This window comes from Rousettus aegyptiacus, unplaced genomic scaffold, assembly GCF_014176215.1.
Source record: "Rousettus aegyptiacus isolate mRouAeg1 unplaced genomic scaffold, mRouAeg1.p scaffold_m13_p_11, whole genome shotgun sequence".
In the NCBI taxonomy this organism is placed as follows: domain Eukaryota; kingdom Metazoa; phylum Chordata; class Mammalia; order Chiroptera; family Pteropodidae; genus Rousettus; species Rousettus aegyptiacus.
The window spans coordinates 58,358,876-58,381,648 of record NW_023416286.1 but is presented as its reverse complement, the minus strand read 5'-3'; the positions used below and the strand labels follow the sequence as shown (position 1 = coordinate 58,381,648).

The window sequence follows — 22,773 nt, the reverse complement described above, 5'->3', positions numbered from 1 at the left end:
GTTTGGTGGAGACTGATTTTATCTAAAATGAATGACTCATAAGGTCACTGAGTACTAGAGAGGGTGACAATTTTAAAGATTATCTAAAGAGCCAGGAGGGCCCCTGGTATGGTGGTAAAGACCATCCTGTCTACGATCTGGTCATGCATCTGCCACTTTACCAGCTGGCTGACCGTGGGAAAGTTTACTGAATCCCTTTGCCCCAGTTTCCTCATCTGTAGAAGTGGTCAATAAAAGCATCTACCTAATGGTGGTTATGAAGTTGAAATAAGTCAGTGTTTATAAAGCTTGTAGAACAGGGCCTGCTCTGCTGTAGAAAGTGCTATATAAGTGTTGGTTAAATTAAAATAATAAGTTACATTTTTCTACATTCTATACATGAGAAGCCTAAAATCCAGGAAAGGTTAAGTTAATTTTACAGCACACTTAGAAATGTAAAAAAAAAAATTAGGATTAGAACCTGGTGGACAATTGATAGCATCTAAATCTTTTTTATTCCCTTTCAGCAATCCACAGCAAACCTGTGCTATTCATAATTGTTATTATTTTTTTTAATGGACAACATCATTTAATTAAATACCTTATTTATTAACCAGGTAGACATTTAAAGTTCTTCACAAGGAGAAAAAAGTCTGACTTTTTTGTTATGTATTTTTTTCCCCTCAACATTTCACTGTTTTAATTAATAATTACTTCCAGGGGAAATATCCTTTGCTCTTCTGGTGTATTTTATTGTGTCTGCTGTCATTTGGTCTTTGATAATACTACCTAGTTTATTTCTTGAATAATACTGAAGCTGTGAGAGACTTTAATAGTCTATTCTTTAATGGTTTAATAGAAATTGCCTTTCTTTTCCCACCCTGAAGGGAAGCTCTGTCATTTATGATTCATTGAATTTGGTAAGCTTTAGCAAATGCTTTCTTTTTTCTTAAAGTCGTATGAAATAGTGCCATTACTCACTCCAGGATATATGTCAGTAGACTGTTATACAGGATACGGGACACGTTTAAAGCATTTATTTCTTAAGCATCATTTCCAGAGCATTTGAAACTTCAGCAAAGTATGATAGAATGTGGGATAACTATTTATGGAAAACTTCCTTATTTAATAATGAAGCTGTTGGGAACATCCTGATACGTATTTTGAAAATGAATTTAACAATGCTTTGTAGTTTATTAAAGAAAATACCTAATGCCTTTTAGATTCCAGTAACATTTTTTTTAGTTATTTAAGTCCTGTCATTTTTCTCATCAAGTAAAGGAGAGTTATCTTATAGGCTATGAGAGAGGCTAAATTATCTGCTGAGATATGGGTTTGACTGAGCTGGAAATTGGTCGCACAATTTCTGTTCACTAAGTCTCTGGACTTGCCTCTCATTTCTAGATCCAGGCTGAGCCACTACCTTTGGAGGGAACATCTATACTCTCCATTCTCCCGTTTCTGTAACTGAGAAGCATTTCAGAGTAGCCCCAAACTGGAAGCAACCATGATGCGCTTCACTAGGTGAATGGAGAAAACTGTGGTACGTCCAGACAATGGAATTATTCAGCAATGACAAAATGAGCTGTCAAACCATGAAAGAACATGGAGGAATCTTAAGTGCATATCGTTTAGTGAAAGAAGCCAGTTTGAAAAGGCTACATATGTATGATTTTAACCATATGACCTTTTGGAAAAGGCAGAACTATAGAGACAAAATAAAAATCAGTGGTTATCAAGGGACAGAATGGGGAGCAGGGATGAAAAACAGGAGATTTTTAGGGCAGTGAAATTATTCTGTATATTGTAATGACAGATGCCTGACATTTTGCATTTGTCAAACCCCACAGACCTGTACAATACAAAGAGTGATATTTACCCTAATGTAAATTGTGGACTTGAGTTAATGATAATGTGTCACTATTGGTCTATCAGTTGTACCACACTAATGCAAGATGTTAATAATAGGAAAAACTATGGGGGGAGTGAGAGGGTATTTGGGAACTTCCTGTATTTTCTTGGAAACATAAAACTGCTCTAAAAAAACAAGTCTGTTAAAAAAATATTAGTGCAGATGATTTGCTATCAGCATTACTGATAATCAGCCTAGCTTCTGCTTCCATTTCTCAGCTGACACTTATTCTCTTCATACCAGCGACTACCTGATCATACCGGATTTAGTGAATGGACTTTTCTAATTCTCATTCTCTTTGTTGCCCCAACAGCATTTCAGCATTGTGGTTCAGCCTCTGGTTGTTGATAATCCTGCTTCTTAGACTTTCTGCTATGATTTTAGAATGGATTTTCAGGCTCAGTCTTCTATAATATGGTATTAATCCATCAGGGAGAAGTTTGCCATAGACATTCTCCGAAATCCCTGCAACTCTGAGACTCTGTGATTCTTTTACTGATTCTTCTTCCTCTTCCCACTCATCAATGTTGGCATGCAGTCCATGCTACTATTTTGGTTCTTTTCGTACTCTTTTCAGCTTCTTCAAGATGTCACCCACTGTCAACAGTCATTTCACTCTCGTGTGAATGTGAAGTCCCTTGCCTGAACCTCAGGCCCCTACGCTCAGCTTACCAATGTCAGACTTTGGAGGAAGCATTTGATTGATAGGCGGTAGCAAGGCGCTGAGGAACGGTGAGTGTTGAGGAAATGGAGGCAGCGACCTTTACGGTGTTGCTGGATAGCCTCTGTGCCCCTCAGTGGTCTTCACTCAGCTACAGCTTGGACCTCGCAGCACTTCCTTATTCTGTCTTAAATCTAAACTCTGGATTAGTTCCCTCCCCCCGCTTACTAATATGTCATCATTCTGTAACGATTCTTAATGTCACAATATTCCCAAATTACTCCTCCTTTCCCTCCATCCTTATTGTCACCACCGTCCTTTCTTGCATGAAGTATTACAGATATTTCCTAACTGATCAGTGTCGTAACCCAGCCAACACCTCACTGTCAAATTTTTTCTTAAAACTGCAGGGTTTCGCCTCATCTTAAAAGCCACAGTGGCTCATTCTGATTCATCAGATGAACCTCCTACTCTTTGGTCTATTCCAGACCAACCAAAATCTTCCTCTCACCTACCTACCTTTCTCATATTTTTTTCACGAATTTTTTGCCTCTGTTAGTCCTTATCCGTCAGAGACACAACCCCTGGTACATGGCAGACACTTCCTTATTGAATGCAAGAAGGAACTTCAGCAAGAATGTGTATCTTATCCACACTGTTGCATTTGCCTTCGGGGCTATTTAAAAATTGGTAGCCTTTTCCCAAGGACCAGATGACTTCCCACTTCTCAGTGAGGTAGCATCCTCCGTTTCTGTAGCTTTTAAAGTTCACATAGTATACCTGCGTCGGGAGTACATCAGTTGCCTGCAACATATCTTTAACTACTCGTTCTCTTTTCTGATAGATTATATATTGCATAAAGACAAACCACCCGGCGCCATGTTATTGCTTTGTGTCCTATGTAGTGTTAAATGTAGTTGCCGAAACATAATAGGTCCTCCTAATACTCGTTAATGTGATGACCTCAAGTATTGTGACACTTGAATGATAGTATACTTTAAGCAGTCTGTTATTTTCAAAGACTTTTAGTAAGCAAATCCAGTAATATACTGCACCCTTATTATGGGTGAGGCAAGAGTTAGGTGCTTTCCACAAATATTTGGAGAGGCTGATCAGTGTCAACTGAAGACAAAGAGAGAGGACTTTTTTTTTTTTTTTTTTAGTGAATGGATGGAAACGATGTTATGCGAAGTAGACTGTAGCCTAGGAAACGCAGCCCCTGATTACACTGCAGTGGTGGTGTAAAGGGGGGATTGTGAGAGGCTGCAAGCTGGTTTCTTGCTTCCAAAAGACCACCTATCCCCTTATGTTTTGTTTACCCTGGCCTTTTACTTAGAGGTAGAGTGGAGGGGCGAGTTAAAGTTTAATTTCTTACTTCCAGAATCATCAGGGAATTGACATATTTATAATGTGAACGACTGGAGAATTCTTTCTGGTTTCCTGGTTTTTCTAGTGGGTAAAAGAATCTTCTCTTTCAAGTACCTTTTACTCGATTCCAAACGTTTTTATCTATTTAATAGAGGAAATATGCTCTATAAATCAGTAAAAATGGAAACAAAAGTATTGTCTTAAATTGTCTTTGCGTATTTTTAATGATTTAAAAAGTTTTTAGAATAAGATTGGAGTATAGATTAAATTTTGATAGGAAAATAAATGCCGCTTTTTCTTGCCAAGAGCTGTCGACAAAATCAGGCACTCACTATATTTGGTGCACGTGTGAACGGTTGAAGAGCGATGTTTCCTTGATGACATTATCTAATCAAGTAAGTGCTCAATGTGTATCAGCTGGGTTTACCTATGCTAGCTAATCCTCATTGGGGCCTGGGGAGGGTTATGGGGAGTGTTATCAGGTTGGAGCTGCATCAGAACTTCCTGGAAGGCTTGTTGCAGCCTAGATGCTGGGCCCACCCAGCCTTTCTGATTCAGTACACCTGCAGAGACAAAAATTTGCATTTCTAATAAGCTCCCAGGTGATGCTGATGCTGCAGAGTTGTGACCACATTTTAAAAAGCCCTGCCAGAGGTGGTCGGCTTTCTCTCCATTTCCTAAGCAGGGAACATGCCGGCTAGAATGGATACACAACTGCCTGAAGTTCTCAAAGGGCCGAAGTCCCAGCCTAGGGCGGTCTCATGTACTAACACGAGAGGAGCACGTCCCATTCCCAGGTAATACAGCCAGACCCTTTCTGGCCCCTCTGGACTTGCCATCTAGTTGACATTGCAGGAAAAGAGGAGAAAGGCCTGGGAAGCCAGTGAAACCCAAGCCGGGTATAAGCAAAACCCAGGGAGAATAAAGTGAGGTGTTTTTTCCTGAATGAGTAGATCAGGAGGGCTTTCTGGAGGAGATGCCATTTAGGAGGGAGAAACAACAGCAACATCAGGGCACCAGGAAAATGCAGGTGGATTGAATGGCAGAGTCCAGTCGGATTAGAAAACAGTTTATTTACAAGTTGAGAAACCGGGGCAGATGGTTGAAATGCCTAGCTGGGAATTTTCACGTTTAACTTGGTATTGACTGGACTCAGGTTTTTGACTAAAATAGGGTATGGTTCAAAGTAGACTTTTGAAATAACCTCTGTGAAAAGAGAAAAGTTCTCTGCCCTGAGTTTTCCTTGAAGTACTTTCCAGAGATTTGTTAGGGGTATTTAAGACAGCCTATTTAATTTCTTTTATCTTTTTTGTTTGTTTTGTTTTGTTTTGTTTTTACTAGGGATAGACAGGGAAGACTGAAGAAAATCATCTTTATATAGCTTCTCTGCAGTTCAGTTCTCTTTTCCTTGCTTTGCAGGTGAAACGGGGCACCCGTCTTTGTAGACAGTATCCTGGTCTTCTCCCAGATGATCAAACAGGCCGAACAATCTCTGGCCTTTTTGAAGTGTCTGGTTGATGTAAAACAGCTGATCTGTAGTTAGTTCTTTCGCTCTCTCAGACTTTTCCGAAATAAGCAAATCTATCCGCACAGATAGCTGTTTTGAACTTTCTCAGAACCCCTTATCTAAGTCCCTGTGAAAAGCCAAACTTGGCGGAGGGGTTGTGCTCTTGAGATACTGCGGGGCTGCCAGCCTTGGGCGGGGGCGGCTGGGAGTGGGGGTGGGGTGGGGGAAGGGGTAGGTACCGCCTCCCTCCCTGCCCCCAGGGGCTTTGTCACCTGGCAGTGTCCGGCTCCTAAGGGAAGAGCCAAAAGAATCAGAGCTGGTGAAGAGCACACACCCTTTGCCCTTTGCACTCCTGGATGTCTGACGTAGCTGATTTTTGTCCCCACAAAATGGCAAATGCACAATCCTTTGCCTTTTCCTGTGAATAACCACCTTCTGTGAGGTTTTTTTAACTTAGTATTTATAAGTGGCTTATATTTAAAATTGAAAGAAAAGTCTTATGAAAGTTCCTCTTTGTCAGCTCGTTTTCATAATTGTCACCCTTAACTGTGATTGCATTCATTAGATTTCATGTACTAAATGGGGCTGAATAGCCAGCAGGATTATGTCGTCTTAGTAGATGAAATTTATAAAATCTTTTAATTATTTCTTAATAAGATAACACACACACACACACACACACACACACACACACACACGGCACAAAATTTAAAAGGTCCAGAACCGTGAACAGTGAAAGGCAAGTCTTAAGTCCGTCTCACTCCTGAGTTTGGGCGGTTGCCTCAGCAGAGCCAGCTCTCCTACCACTTACCTCTTCATCGTTCCAGAGAGGTTCTGTGTCAGTGTTCATAAGAATATCTGTGTGTGTGTGTGTGTGTGTGTGTGTGTGTGTGTGTGTGTGTGAGAGAGAGAGAGAGAGAATTTATTGAGCATGATATTGTAACTTTGACCTGTTTAAGTGTGTAACGTTTTTAGTAAACTTACAGTTGTGGGGTTGTTGCCATAATCTACTTTCAGAACATTCCTGTCTTCCCCCAAAAGGTCTCCATCTCTGGGCCCTTTGCTCTCACTCCCAGGTCCTGTCTCTGGCCCCAGGCAGCCATTTTCTGTCTGTGGGTTTGACTTTTCTGGATATTTCATACAAGTAGGATCATATGCTGTGTAGTCTTCCGCATCTGGTTGCTTTCAGTTAGCAAAATGTTTTTGAGATTCCTCCATGTTGTCACGTGAATGGGCTTTTCATTTCTTTTTGTTGATGAATGTGGATATACCACATTTTGTTTATCCATTCACCATTTGATGAACATTTGGATTATTTCTACTCGTTGACTATTTTTAGCTATGAACATCTGCATAAATACAAGTCTTCGTGTGGGCATAAGTTTTCATCTGTCTTAGAGGCGATACCTAGGAATAGAATCACTGAGTCACTAGGAGAACCCAGTTGCTGGGTTGTATGCTAAATTTATGAAAACATTTTGAAGATATTACCACCAGTATGTTCACCAAAGTGTCTGTACCATTTTATGTTCCCAGCAACCACCAGCAGGGTATGAGAATTCCAGCTTTTTCACATTCTCTGTAACACTTGTTACTGTTCATTATAGTAGGTGTGAAATATTATCTCATCGTGGATGTGATTTGCATTTCCTAATGACTAAAGATGTTGGACATCTTTGCATGTGCTTATTAACCATTTGTATATCTTTGGAGATTTGAATTCTCTTTACTATCAGGTTTAAAAGGTGCTAACAGTTAACTTACAGTGCCTCTCACCTCCTTCCCCTGCCAGTTTTTTAGTTCTGTTATTTATACATTGTCAGGAGTTATATTCTGTAGCTATTATAATTCTTTTAGTTTTCCTCTTACAGTATAAATGTATTTAAAGTTTACCAATAATTGTTTTTCATTGTTTCCCACTTTTGCCTCTTGTTTTTCTTAGGTTTATCCACTGGAAGGGTTTGGGTAACATTTTTCTGAGTTCTTGACTATTTAAAATGTTTGGCTATTTGCATAAAAATTTGGCTAGGTTTAAAGTTTTGATTCCTCTTTTATTTCTTGGAGGACATTTTAGGCATTTAAATATTGAATGTAGCTGTGAACGAGTCTGAACTTTTATCCCCTCATATTTTTTTTGAACTTTTTGCCTAAATGTCCAGATGAGTCCTTAATTTTTGAAGATCAGCGATGACACAGGAAATATGTTGGTGTTCATCATTTTATGTTATTTCTGGGATATGATATGTTCATTTATCATGGAGAATTGTCTTTTATTTCTGGAATGTTATCCAGAATTACACCTTAAAATATTTTTCCTGTTCCATTATTTATTTATTTCTTCAAGGACACCAGTTGTGAGTATGTTGGATATCCTCTGTTTGTCTTTCCATAATTATCATTTTTCTGTTTTAAATCTTTTGCTTACTTTCAATCTTTCCCATCGGGACCCTCATATTTTCACCAGTGCATATTTCCTTTTAGCTACTTCCGTTTCAGTGATTGTTTTAGTCTGTGTGGGCTGCTATAATAAAGTACCATAAACAAGAGAAATTATAAATGAGAAATTTATTTCTCACAGTTCTGGTAGCCAGGAAATCTGAGATGAGGGACCAGTGGATTCGGCATCTAGAACGGGCCCTTTTCTTGGTTCACAGATGGCTGTCTTTTCAATGTGTCCTCACGTTGTGAAAGGGAAAAGAATTCTCTGGGGTCTGTTTTATAAGGGCACAGATCCCATTCACGAGGACTCCAGCGTCACCCTCTAATTACCTTCCAAAGACCCCACCTCCTAATAGCATCACGCTGGGGTCTAGGTTTCAACATACAGATTTGGAGGGGCACAAATGTTCCTTCTATGGCAGTGTTATTTGTACTCACTCTTACATCTGCCCCTGCTCCTGAGGTCTCTGCCCTCATACTGTATTTTCTTCTTGTGTTTTCCCAGAGCTTCCCTGAACTCTTGTAAATCCTCTTTTGTTTTCGTTTATAGAATCGATTATTTCATTACTTTGTTAATTTATGACAGCATATTTGGGCAAAATTTTGATCCATCACATGTAACATTTCTTTCGTGAGTGTTTTTCATCTGTCATTCATTTTCATTATTCTTCTTGCAGCATTTTTGTAAAGCTCCCTTTTTTTGTTACTAGGTGAGTTCCTTATGAAGTAGGTGTTTGAAGGAGCTTCCAGTGAGCCAGGAGACAGACCGCATCCCATGCTAATAGGAAATCTTGTGACCTGAGGGGGTGTGTGTGTGTGTGTGTGTGTGTGTGTGTGTGTGTGTGTAATCCTGTCAACTTTTTTCTTGCACTTGCTGAGACTGATAGTGTTCCCAGTGCTGTGTCTTTTTCACCTTGCCTCAGCCACAGACTTTCCCACAAATACGACTTGGCTATGTGGTTTCTCATTTCAAGTCCACCTTTAGTACTTCATACAGCAACAGTCTGCATGCAAGTATGAAGACAAAAAGAAAGTGTGACATACTTTGTTTAAACATTAACATCTAGAAGTAGAAATAATTTAGGCTGAGGTCATTCATAAACTAAAGAAAACGAAGTTAAGGTACCATTCTTTTATGAATCAGTAACTCAATTTGATTTTTAAATGCCAAGGTGCTAAAAATTAATCTTGGACTGGAGGGAGAGAAAGGATTCAGCTCAGGGGAGGAGCCCTTTGGGTAGGACAAAGAGAAATGCATTTGTAGGAAGGGGCCTTAGCATCTTGGAGACTGTGTGACATGGGAGAATAGGCCCTTCTATCAGCCCCCTGGATGGACATCAGAGCCACAGCCACAGCCACGTCCACCTCACTGCTTCCAGGGAAGCTCTTAGTGCTAACCTGTACATCCAGTCCCCTTTGTACCCAGAAACCTATCGCTGGAATTGTTGCTAAGGATATTCTGCTTGTTTGGGAGTGTGGCTCTGCAGGCTTGGACAGCCTCTTCAAGCATTTTCCTTCCACTCTGCCTGGCCTTCACTACGGTTTGTCAGCAGGACACATTTTGTGGTTCAGAGCCACAGATGTCTTCTCACAGGTTTCCTCAGGGATGGATTTGCGTTTGTGTGTGTGTTCCTTATTGCTTTGGGTGAATTCCTAGCGGAAGTCTTTAAGCTAGGATACTGTGACAAGACAACTCAAGTTTTTTTTATCTTTTCTCTACCAGTTAAAATTTTTATTACTTTTCATTGTAGTTGCTATTTCCTTTTAACTTTCCAGATAAATCTAAAGCATAAAATAATTTTACAAACAGCTTTTTATTTTTAGGTTGGAATGGTCATGTTTGTATAACGTATCACAAGGAAAATAGTAATTTTCTTTAACTATTCTTTAAGGAAACCATAAGTCAGAGGAAGTTATGGAGATGAAGTTGGAATAGAGGATGGCTTGTTATTTATAAACAGGAGGCTTTTAGGTTTGTTAGACTTGTCCACCTAAAGGCTGTGTTGTATTACTGGGCTCACCAGTTTTGATATCAAGCATCAATTGTGGTTACCCATTTATGACTTGCCAGTGTTGCTCAGATATTCCCTTGACATTCTTAGGATGCTCAGCTCAAAACTCTTGGCTGGATTTATATCTGAATTAAACGATACTTTCCATGTACAGCAACAGTCTGCATGCAAGTATGAAAACAAAAAGAAAGTGTGACATACTTTGTTTAAACCTCGACATCTAGAAGTAGAAATAATTTAGGCATGAGGTCATTCATAAACTAAAGAAAAGGAAGTTAAGGAACCACGCTTTTATGAATCAGTAACTCAATTTGATTTTTAAATGCCAAGGTGCTAAAAATTAATCTTGGACTGGAGGGAGAGAAAGGATTCAGCTCAGGGGAGGAGCCCTTTGGGTAGGACAAAGAGAAATGCATTTGTAGGAAGGGGCCCTAGCATCTTTGAGACTGTGTGACATGGGAGAATAGGCCCTTCTATCAGCCCCCTGGATGAACATCAGAGCCACAGCCACGTTCACACTTCCCAGGGCAGTAGGAGGCTGAGTGGCCAGGCCCAGCATCAATGTCCAAGGGCCTGTCCGCCCTGATGGAGTACAGAGCCAAGAAGTCAGAATTAGAGGCAGGATGCTTTGAACACAGGGGAAGAGATCAACACTGATGTAGGGAAAAGCACAAAGAGGAGGCTGGGGAAGGGGAAGGCAACTGGACTGATGTAGTTTTCTCTGGAGGTTGCATTTATTTTTAACCATGAGACAATGAACAGAACACATAGGGGGAAGTAATTTTGCCTGGTTTATGAAGATTATGTTTTAAACACAACTGACTTCATAGTTAATGTATACAGCCGGATTTGATTGATTGCACAAACATCGATGATCTCTTTTTCAGTTTGGTGTAAGGCACTGTCCTAGGCATTATGTATGAACAATCTAGTCGCGTCTCTCAAAACTCGGATGAATCAAGCAAAGCACAGATCACACAACCAAACAGATTAGAATTAGGTTCTTCATTGTTGTTCTTATATTTTATTGAATTATGTTCTTTAAAAAAAAAAACTTATTTGGGGCAGAAATTAGAAAGGTACTTGTGTAACAGACCTGTGAAATCACAGATGGAGCTGTTCTCAGACAGTCTGGTCCTTAACTAGCATTGCCTGGTCATAGAACCCCAGTCTTAAAGGATTGCTTAAGAACAAATAATAATCTCTTAGAGGCTTTGGTGGAAAGTTGGGAAAGTGTGTGTGGGAGAAATAATAAGTAAATACTGTTTCCTAGGTGGCCATTAAACCCCTTTCCTGCCTGATCAAAGGACGTGTCTTTTTAGTCCAGGGTGGTTTGAGTCAGCAACCCAGGTTATTGAGGTGACGCCAGAGTTTCTTATCTGCTGCCCAGGGCCATCCTTCGTGTCGCAGGAGGAATGTTAGAGGTGTTGTGGAGAGGAAGGGAGATGTGTTCATGTGGAATTTTGTGGGAAACTTCCGGGAACCTGACTTCTCAGGGGGAGGATGAGCATGAGTTGTACAAGAACCTACAAAATAAGATTATAAACTGAATGGTTTTTCCTGAAGAAATGAGATGAAAGGTGACTTGTTTTCAAGTGTGTGAGTAAGACACAGCACTTAGCTCTGTACTTCACACCACAGGTGACCCCTTGGTGCCCCTTCCATGGGTTTCTTTGTCACCAAGTGTCACTGGGTCATTCTTTCCATGTCTCTTTCCCATCTTCTTCACTGACTCTTTTATGAGTTTGCTAGAATTGGCAAGACAAAGTACTACAGACTGTGTATCTGAACAGAAATTTGTTTTCTCACAGTTCTGGAGGCTAGCAGTCTCAGATCAAGGTGTCAGCAGGTCCGATTTCTCCCGAGGCCTCTCTCCTTGGCCTGTACGTGGCTGTCTTCTCACTGTGCCCTCACATGCCCTTTCCTCTGTGCTCACATATCCCTGGTGTCTCTGTGCACAAATTTCCTTGAAAGGATAACCGTCAGATGGGATTACAGCCCATCTTAATGGCCTTATTTCAATTGAATCACCTCTTTTAAGACTCTCCAAACTCAGTCACAGTCACAGTGTGAGATGCTGGGGGTTAGGGCTTCAACATAAATTTGGGAATGGGAGAACACAATTCAACACAGAACAGACCTCGTGACTGGGCACGTTAATTCTTTCTGCCTTTTTGGTTTCATATCCCCCACTTTCATTTTTTCTCACCTTGGCTTTCGCTTACATAGTGAGATGGACTCTGAACCCATAGCCCATATCCAGCTCCACCTCCCCCATAGCCTGCTGGATGTCCTTTTATAACCCTAGTGTCCCCAGTCAAACTCACACCTTCCCCTCCACATCCTCCCTTCTGCCTTGATTAAAACTTTCTGACCATTATTATACTTTTATTTCCTTAGTAGCTAACCATTTACAACATCGGGTTAGTTTTTCCACTGAAGTGGGTTTTAAAAATTATATTAAATTTATTGGGTGACATTGGTTAATAAAATTACATAGATTTCAAGTGTACAGTTCAGTAATACATCATCTACATACTGCACTGCGTGTTCACCACCCAGGGTCGAGTCTTCTGTCACCATGTATTTGATACCCTTTACCCACTTCTGTTTCCCTCTGGGAACCACCATACTCTTGGGTGTGTTTGAGATTTTGTCTGTATGTCTTTTCTATTTGTTAATTTCAGGTTTTTTTTTATATTCCATTTAAAAGTGAAATATTATGGTTCTTGACTTTTTCCCTCTGACTTATTTAACTTAGCGTGATATTCTCAAGATCGATCCATGTTGTTGCAAATGGCAGTATTTCATTTTTTTTTAACGTCCGAGTAGTATTCCATTGTGTGTATGTACCACATCATCTTTATCAAGTCATCTATCAAAGGACACTTTGGTTGTTTTCATGTCTTGGGCACTGCGAATAATGCTGCAGTGGGAGGAGCTATTTGCAAATAGCACCTCCAATGAGGAGTTAATATCCAAAATATAGAAAGAACTCATGTAACTCACCAACAAAAAGCAGTCCAATTGAAAAACAGGCAGAGGACCTGAACACACACTTCACCCAGGAAGATATACAGATGGCCTGCAGATAGATGAAAAGATCCTCAACTTCATTAGCTATTAGGGAGATGCAAATCAAAACCACAATGAGATGCCACCTTACACCTGTTAGAATAGCTTTTATGAAGAAGACAATAAGTATTGGAGAAAAAGAAACCCTCATATACTTCCGGTAGGAATGCAAATCGGTAGAGCCACTATGGAAGACAGTATGGAGGGTCTTCAAACAATTAAGAATTGAGTTACCATATGACGCGGCAATCCCCCTTCTGGGTATCTAACAAAAACAAATTGAAAACATTTATTTGTAAAGATGTATATACTCCTAAGTTCACTGCAGCAAAAGCGGGTTATAATTTATAACTTCACCTCTTCATTTCCATTGTCACTCTCCAAGTTATCTAAAGCACAAATTGTTGCAATAGCTTTGGAACTGGATGCCCCAGCCCCCGCCATCCCATCTCTTCTGGCAGTCCATAGTATATATCATCTTCAGATTAATTTTTTTAAGATTCTAATTTTTTTGTATCATTATTCTTACTCCACTGGCTCCCTACCTCCTACAGTGTAACGACCGTATTTCTTAGCCTGGCATTTAAGGTCCTTTAAAGTCCGATTCTATCCTATTTTCCAAATGCATCTTTAACTCGTCAGCATTAATTCTCACCCTTCTTCCTAGATACCATCTTATTTCTGTCCCATAGCTTCATTGGTGCTTTTGGCACTTCTGGAATGCCTTCTGTGTATTTTTGTCTCCTGCCCAGTATTACCCAGTGTCTGAGACTAAAATGAGTTCCCACCTTCTCCATGCTGGAAGCCCTCCCCGCTCTTTTTAACTAACCATTATGAACTCACACTGAAATCCCATATCTTTGTGCTCTCATGACACATAATATATCGGCCAAAGTACAAATGTACTGGCTGATTGGTCTAGTCATCAAGCAGCCATTGTGTCCAGGTAGGTGCTGAGGTCCAAAGCATATTCTAGACTTGGTTTCTGCCTCAGGGTTATCATGATGTCATGGAGGAGGTAAACAGGCAAATGCAGGTGGGATTGACCCCCATGCTGAGGCTTGACAGGGTCATGAGCAAAGGGGAGAGTAGCACCCATGCTTTGCCCGGGTGTCGGGGTTGAGACATTTGGTCTGAGTTTTAAAGCAGTGGTAGATGTTTCCAGGTGGAGACTGAGTGCAAAGCATTCAACCAGACAGAACCACACATGTGGGGAGACCTGGAGCAAGACAGAGGCAGGAGGAGGGCAGTGGGAACTGGGGTGTGGTGCGAGAAAAGTGACCTATTTGGAGAGGAAAGATGCTTATGTTCTTGGTTTTAGGAAAATAACTGTTGATACTATAATATGTAGAATGGTTTGGGAAAGTGGAGGTAACTCATGAGGTGGAGTGAGAGGCGATGGTACTTGTCATAGAAGCAAGTGGAAGGTACCAAGAGAAAAGACCCTCCCTTATGTCGCTCGTGTAAGTGTATGTTTAGTTCCTTCAACCAGATTATACACTTGGGAGCCAAAAAGCATGTTTCATCTATCTTTATAATACTCACATTATTTAGTATGTTAGTGTGTCCATAAAAGGTAATTAACGGATGCTAATGATATGGCTTAAGCACTGTTCATTATCTTTCTGCCAGATTTGAAATGTGTAAAAAAATAGTGTTTGGCTCATTGTAGACACTGAATAATATGTTGAGCCCTACGGAATCTATAGTATGAATAATGAAGACCCGACTGTAGTGCTAGAAAAAGGATAAAATATGTAAAAATATGCAAAAGAATAAAATATGCACAAATATTTGCATACCTTGAGTGACTAGAGGTGACATTGCTAGTGAGTGAACTGAATGAAGCCTCACCCTGTGATTCCTGTGCAGATGGCAGAGAGCCCGGTGTTTCAGGGACGTGCCTACGACGGAGGGTAGAAGACAACAAATGTTACTTAGGTGGTTTAAATGAGTCTCCTCTTCTGACGTATATTTCTTTCTCACTGCTTCCTGCAGATATCATATAATCTGCCTTCATCATGGGAGAAATAGAGCAGAGGCCAACTCCAGGATCACGACTGGGGGCCCAGGAGAATTCGGGGATCAGTACCTTGGAACATGGACAGAAGCCGCCCCCAACACCTTCAGGAAAACTCATGTCCATCAAAATCCAGATGCTGGATGACACCCAGGAGGCATTTGAAGTTCCAGTAAGTTGGGGATGTTTCCGTAAACTCAAGTGTGTGGGCAGCCTGTGGCCTAGGGAGGTTCATCTCATTCATGTTTCAGTGACACGAGGTGGCAGGAAGAGGGTCTGTGTGTTCTGCAGCTGTGCACTCCCCAGTTCTCCTCTGATCTGTTCTGGTTTGGAGCGATCCAGTTTTTAGATTTATGCATGAACTGCCTATATAGTGATATCAGCGGGCACATCACTTGAATTTTATAGTAATTTTCCATATACAAATAGGTATGTATGTGCATTCGTATGTATTATATATAAACGAATTGGAGGGAATTGTGGTCTTATGGCTGGATCTCAGTTTATTTTGCTTATCTCAGGCATTTCCTCTTCATGCGTGTGCATGTGTGCCACTTCTCTAAGGTACTGGCAAGAAAAATCCTGACAGAACCATCAAAGATTTGTGCGGGTGTTCGCGTGTCAGGACAGAAGTCGACGACCACGTTTGTGGGTAGGGAGCGGGAGTGTAGAAAAAGCCTGATACAAGCTCACAGTGAGGCAGCCCTAGGATTGAAGAGGCTCATCATCCCTGGGGCCGAGGGGGGGAAAAGGGATGTCTGGGAGTCGAGCAGAGAAGAGGAAACTTTTCCATGGGTTGGAGCCCGATACCCCATGATTCTGTTTTCCTCAGAGCCCCTCCCTCACCTTTCTCCCCAACCTCAAAGAGCTCCTGCTAGAGGTTAGGGACCTACCACCAATATGTGCAGATGGAGGATTTCTTGCTCCCTAGACAGGGAGAGTCAGATATCTGTGTCTGGCTCTCTAGAACTGACTATACTTTCCTTAAGAATCATTACCCGTTATCATGGATTAGCATCCATAGAATTCTTAGCACATTTTGGATTTAGTGTTCTGTGTTCTGTCTTGGGTACTGAATACCACATCTAACAACATCATGGGGGAAAAAAAAATAATTCGAATTCCAAACAGCCAACTTAGAAACAAACTTTGGGAATATAACCTGTTTTTAAAGTGGAGACGATCCATCTGTTTTTCTGGTTGGCTAGAATGTCTGAAATTTAAGCTGGCATTAATGCCTATACCCCATCATTTGTTTATGTGATATGATTCACTAAATTATAATCATTTAAAAGAATATTGTTTAGAGTGTGAATTATCACTAAGTGAAAGATAAACCCCAGAATAGCTGTGTTTAAAGCCACCCATTTATTGCACATTGCAAACAATTTTTGTATCTTTCTAGTTTTCTTGTTTTGGAATTCATATCTATCAAGGCCTTGGGAACATCTTCATATTTTGGTGAACAAAGCTGTTGCTGATCTGCTGAAATTGTAAAATAGAGAAGCACACCTGCTAGCCTGTTAGAATCAGACCTTTTGGGACCCGTCGTCGTCCTGTCCACCCCACTCCCCACCCTGGAATTTTTTCTCTTCATTGCCAGACTGGTTTGGTGAGGTATTTAGTTTTAGTATTTCAGTTTTTTTTTTTTTTTTTACTGTTAAGGACTTCTGAGCCCAAGTCTCTAGCAAACACATTCTATTAAATAGTGTTCCCATGTGTGTTTTGGACTGGGGAGCTATCAAATGCTGCTGCTGTGTGCACAAACTACAGGAAGCGTTGTACGGTAGGTACTCAGTCGCAATTCTTCAGTTTCCCTAAACCAAACACCAAATCTCTGTTCCTAGCTACTGTTTAGAAACAGTAGAGGAGCGCTCTGCCTACTAGGAGTAGAAATACATTTTCATCTTTTTAAATTATTTTACTTGATGATTTCTGCCGTCTGTGCTTTGTATCTGTAACTCCTCTGCCCGGAAGGAACCTTTCTCATCCTCCCACACCCCACAAGCTCCTAAGCACCCTTAAAGGCCCTGTCAGTTTTACCCAGATGCTAACTCCTTGAGGCAGTGGCTGGGGCTTTTTCTTCCGTTCTTCAGACCTCTTGGCTCATACACCTGTCATATCCCTGTTAGGGTGGAGCCAGACTGGGTTCAAATTCCAGCTTCTCATACTTCATCGATCACCTTGAACAAGGTACTTAATCACTGTGTCTGTTTTCTCCCCTGTAAAATGAGGCTGATAATAAACCCTACCTCATTTGATGAGAATAAAAAAGAGTTGATACAAATAAAGTGCTTGGCACAACTCTTGGCAAATACTAAGAGCTTAATACAGTAAAATTAGTGGTATTGATGTCCATTTGCCATCTCACTGCAGGGACCTTGTCTCATCTCTAGTAGCGAGCACAGCATCTGACATATAGTAAGTAGATGCTTGTTAAATGTTTGCTGATTGAATGTTAGAATGAGTTTATTTGTAAGAATAATTAATGTCACTATTAGTTTTTCACATGTCTCATCCATTCATATTTTATTTTTATTTTTCTAGTTTGGTAAGAATGTTCCTTCTCAACTAATGGGCAACAGATGTTTTCTATAACTGCCTGTAGAAAGTCAGATAATCAGCATTTTTATTGACTAAGCTGATTCTAAATTGCTACCTTGTGCTCTTTAAGAACAGAAACAGCCAGGCCTTCATGCAGCTGGAAGGCATCAGGCCAGTCATGGTGACTCAGTCTCAAGATTGGGGCAGAGTGACACAGGATTGAAGAGACCCAGGTCCCCCATGACTGTTTGAAAACTTTGCTCCAAAACTTTCTGCTGTGAATTCAGTAAGGCCAAGGGTCTGACCCCGGAAGTGTTCCCCTCACTCACACGTGATCCCTCCTTTGACTGAGTGTCCAAGAGAGTGAATTCTCCTTGCTCACTCACATTTGTCACACAGATGAGCAGGGCACGCGGCCAGAAGTCATTACAGTTTCCTTTTAGAAACATTCTTCTCTGAACCGTGTCTTGCCTTGGGGATTGAATTTCCTGGGCCTTATTACTTTTGTTGTAGAGCATGGATGCAGGCAAAGTCATCATTGTAAATGCAAATTCTTTAAACACTTCTTGGCACGGATAACCAAACCATACTCTATGGTTGCCTCCATCACTGTTTATATCCTTTTAAAAAAATTATTTAAGAGTTTAACCTTTTGAAAGGCCTCAGCAGTGAACGTCAGGCTTTTCCACTCTGTTAGTTCCACCACTGCCTTTGCTCTTGAACTTGGAGTCTTTTTAGGTATTTCCTCTGCAGAGTTGAAAGTTGAAAGAAATTTATAGTAAATTCTTAGTGTTTTTTCATCTTTATGTGGAAAATGCTGCGCAAATCAGCCTCACCCTGTGGTTTATGATATACAGCTTACTCTTCCAACTAGAAGTTGTAAAACCAACCAGCTCTTTTGGAATTAAAAGGGTTAATGACACCCCTCCACTCCTGTGCCAGTATCATCTCCTCTTAAGGTCCCTGAGAAGGTTTTATGTGTCCTGTCCTCATGACCCCACTGGTAAACAAACACTGTTCCTACTGATGTTTTTAGAATGAAGCAGATGGTTTCTTCTCCAAGTATTTATTCAGTTTATGTGTTTTCATTTAGCAAGGTCACCCTAGGAAGAGCTAAGAATGGAAGAAATAAAACTGAGCCATCTTTTGCTTCTTTTGAGCAGTCCTGGTGAGAATGGTTGGGAAAGATGCTCATGGGTAACAAGGAGGCTCCTAGTCTTCGTTGAAGAGTAAGGAGTGGCCTGGTACAGGCAGGCAGACAGAGGTGGGAAGCAGTACACAAGCGTTAGTGGTGGCAAAAGGAGCTCAGCATCAGCCCTTGCCATCCAGGAAACAATCATGGTGCCGGTTCTATATTTGTGTCTCATCATCGCTTTACTCAGAAACATTTATAGCTCCCAGCTGCCTTAGGGTAAAGTGTGGGCTTCTGAGTTGGAGAGGCTGGGAGACAGCAGTGAGCACTCACTGAGGCTCTGCTGTAGACAGCTCAGCTGCGTGAGCTGTTTCCATCGTATCTCTACCTCTGTCCTGAGTGTTTTACCTTCTACATGAAAACATCTCATGCCAAAAAATTCTCTTCTTTGTTTGCATGCTTATTTTTGGCTTCTCACAGGCAGAATGTAAACTCTGGGGGTTGGGAGTGGGGGGGACAGTAAGGCCTCATCTGTTCTTATTTATCATTGGATCCTACACCTGAACAGAGCCCAGACCCAGCAGACACCTGATACCTATAACCAGCTGCCTGCACCTGTGCTCAGGCATTTAACTCTCACCTTACGAGAAGTAGTTGCTGCTGCCTTCACATTGACATGAGAGAACCAATGGGAAGAGCTTGTAGTCACTTCCTCCTGTGTGCAGAGTTAAGATAGGACTGGGCCTGGAACCCAGCCTGCATGACCCTATCTGCTTTCCCTGCACTAAGTGGCTGCCTCTTATAAGATCCTGTGGGCTTCCACTGTCTCACCCCGTTGAGTCTTTTTAGACTTGCTGCCTGTAGCTCCTAAAGGTAAGGTTACCACATCCTCCCCTCCGTGCTGCCCTGGGTCTTTCCCCATTCTAAACACCACCGTCCTCCAAGAAATTGTTCAAAATCCCAGCAAATGTCTAGCCTCCCGCGTACCCCAGCTCTTGCTGGGGCCACTTTTTCTCAAAGTACTTGTCTGTACTTCTAATTAGACTTTGAGTCATAGCCTCTAATCTTGTCTCTCTCCCTAATTAGTTTCTTAATATCCCTGCTGAGACTTAGTTTTCTCATCTGCAAAATGAGGTGCTTGGTCCAAATAATATTAAAGGTTTTTTCTCCTATTTTTTTTTTTGAAAGTTGGGACTTTTTGTTGACATTTTTGTTGATGAATTGTTTAACTTTTCATGACTCTGTGTTAATTCCCTAGGCAGATGGTACAGTGAGAAAAGGGATTTTTAATGTAAAAATACCGTCCCCCCCCCCGCCCCCAATCAGACAGTAGTTACTGTGTCCCTGGGAAGTGCTAAAAAGAATATGTGGTGGGGTCGAATCGGCATGCTATGATGTCTATATAGTATGTTACTTATGGAGCATCAGGAAATGTCAGGATTTAATCTGTGCGTGTGAGGTAACTTGCTTAAATTTCACTGAACTAAATTGGATTGAACTATATGGCACTTGACAATGAGAGATAGAAAAGTGAAAGAATTATTTCTAGAAAACATATTAGTAGTAGGAAATACGTTTGTTGAAAACAGACATCTAAAATTTTTAAGAGAAATAATTAGTTTGCATGTCATAATAAGAGACTGCAAAGGCTTTTTACTGGCGGCAAAATTGCCTGTGCTCTCTCTGAGACCCAATTAGGAGTCTCATACTGTTAGCCCTGGAACGATTAAACATTTATTTCATTTTCTTACCTTTTGAAATGAAAAGTCATTTAATTTCTTTGTTAATGAAACCTGGGCTTGACATCAGTTGAGAGCTTGTTCTTCCAAGGCCTTTGCAATTCTGGGAAAAGTCTTAAATGGTTGTAGAATTCTAAAGCTGTCTTCGTAAGCTTGAGCCCAGAAAGAAGGACAAGGCAGAAGTAAAAAGCGCTGTGTTTGTGTTGTTTTGTGTTGTTTTGTGTTCTTTTGTGTTGTTTTGTGTGGCCCTCTCGTTTACATCAGGAGAAGCTGAGGCCGCAGGCTTCGGGCTGGGCCTGTGCTCAGGCATGGCAACTGTGTCTTGAGGGAATCACCTTCCCTTTCTCTTATTTATTTTGAATGAATTTTGTGTCCCTTTTTATTTCTATTTCAGCCATCCTTGGGAATGTGCCCTTTTTGATAAGCCGCCCAAAGTCTTTTTTTCTTTTTGTCCTCAGAGGGGCGAGATATACATTTAACTAAAGGTCTTGGAGGAAAATACGTCTTCCTTCCTTGTAAGGGTCCTGCTTCTCGCTCTCGCTGGAATGACCCAGCCCTGGCCGTGGGCTCGTTTCCTTCGCCTTCGGTTCGTCTGATTACAGTGATATCAGGAGGCCGGTATGCGTTTCAGTGCTACTTTGTTTTTTTATTTTGCTTGAAGTTCACATAAGAGGACTAATGGTGGTGGTACCTAAATAAAATTTAATTAGCCATTTAAAACCAGACGGGCGATGTGTGTGCCCGGAGCTGTATTAACTGCCTCTCAAGCAGCTGCAGCTTGAACCAGAATGAGAAGGAATTTCACAAGTTCACTCAGCTTTTTAAAAATAAGTCAGTGTTTCTTTCTCCTTATCAGTGTTGCTTTTGGCTCCTTTTATTAGCAAAGTTTCTGAAATAGTATTTATGTCCACTCTGCGTAGCCCTTTCTGTGTTTTATTTAACTTGAATGATAAATGGTGCTGTCAGGGTCTGGCCTCAGGAGGTTAAATTAAAGGCTATTTTAATAGATTAAAACTTTTTTCATAAATCATTTCAGCTCAGTACTGCTAGCCTGCCTTTCTAGCTTTTTAGAAACAAAGAGTAGAATTTAAATGTTGGCCTGAAATATTTGTGTGTGCCCCTTTTAACTTTAGGCGCTTCTGATCAAAGTCAGTTCTGTAGCTCTGAAATGATGGCAGGAATTCTTTAACAGCTGTTTGCTATTTTCTCCCTAAAAAAAGAACCACTCAGCAGAACCTAATAAATAAAAGAATAAACTAATTGAGAAGGTCTGTATCCGACATTAAAATGGCCAACATTCTGAGAAAACGTAGGGAGTTTGCGAAGCTGCTTATTTCTCTTTCTCTTTTAAATGGAGATAATAAATTTTCTTAATTATTAGAAACTGTGTTAAAGGGGACTGTGTAGGACCTTGGATCCTGGTTTCATCACTTACTAGCCGTGTGGCTCTAGACAAGCAGATAACCATTCCCAGCTTGCTTGTCTCTAAGGAGACTACCTGCTTCATGCTGCCGAGGGGAAACGCAGATGAAATTCCTTTTGTACAAACATCTTCCCGAGCCCTGGACAGATACTGGGTTCTCATAAAAGTTAGTTTTCTTTCATTCTAAGCTTTAGTTTCATTATTGTCCTTTAACAAAATTGAGACCCTCTTTCATTGTAGAGCCGTTGGGTAGGCGAAATGAAAAACAGAAAGCATATGAAAGCACTTTGAAATAAAAAATTGCATACTTGTGTCAGGTGGAGTGATTCCTTTCCCGTTCCCCCCTACTCCCAGCTTTTTGTATAGTCTCACATTAGACCTGAGCTTTCTTCAGAGAGTGAGTCATTACTAAAATAGAGATATAACCTCAGGTGGCTTTCGGAGGTCTGTAAGAATGAAGTACCACTTGGACAGTTGTGATGGATTCTCAATTTCTGACAAGTACATTTACTTCCTTTTTTAAACACACACACATCTGTAGCTTCTCTGAACTTCAGGTAGGTTAGGTTTTAAAATTGAGGGGTGTTCTTGTAGCTTAAAATTTTTATGTGCATTTGTGCTTTGCCAAATTCTTGGTTTCTATTAACTTGCTCCCAAATGTCCATTTTCCTAGAGCCAGGATTTTTCTAGGAGAACCTTGCCGTCCCCTGGCACAGACCAGACAGTGGGTTTCAGGGCCGGTCAGGACAGCTTGTCGCAGTGTGGGTTCCATGGGCCCATTTGAAGGGAGCACTTTGCTGGCTTAGACACTCCTGTTTGCATGTTTATCTGAAACATATCGACATGCAAATAAGACTGATTTTTAAATTCTGAGCTGTTTTTTATCATTTAGTTATTTGTTACCTTCCATCACCTTGAACATTTGAGTTGGGCATCATGGTTTTAACTCCTAGGAAAAAATA

General features: G+C 40.9%; 1 protein-coding gene across 1 annotated transcript in view; it reads left to right on the top strand.

Annotated features, from left to right (window-relative positions):
- FARP1 (FERM, ARH/RhoGEF and pleckstrin domain protein 1) overlaps positions 1 to 22,773 on the top strand; it is a 265,054-nt gene that overhangs the window by 41,424 nt on the left and 200,857 nt on the right. The window contains exon 2 of the mRNA XM_016123131.2: positions 14,952 to 15,145. Within this exon, the coding sequence (XP_015978617.1) occupies positions 14,975 to 15,145 (171 nt within the window). The 5' untranslated portion in view covers positions 14,952 to 14,974. The remainder of the gene's footprint in view (positions 1 to 14,951; positions 15,146 to 22,773) is intronic.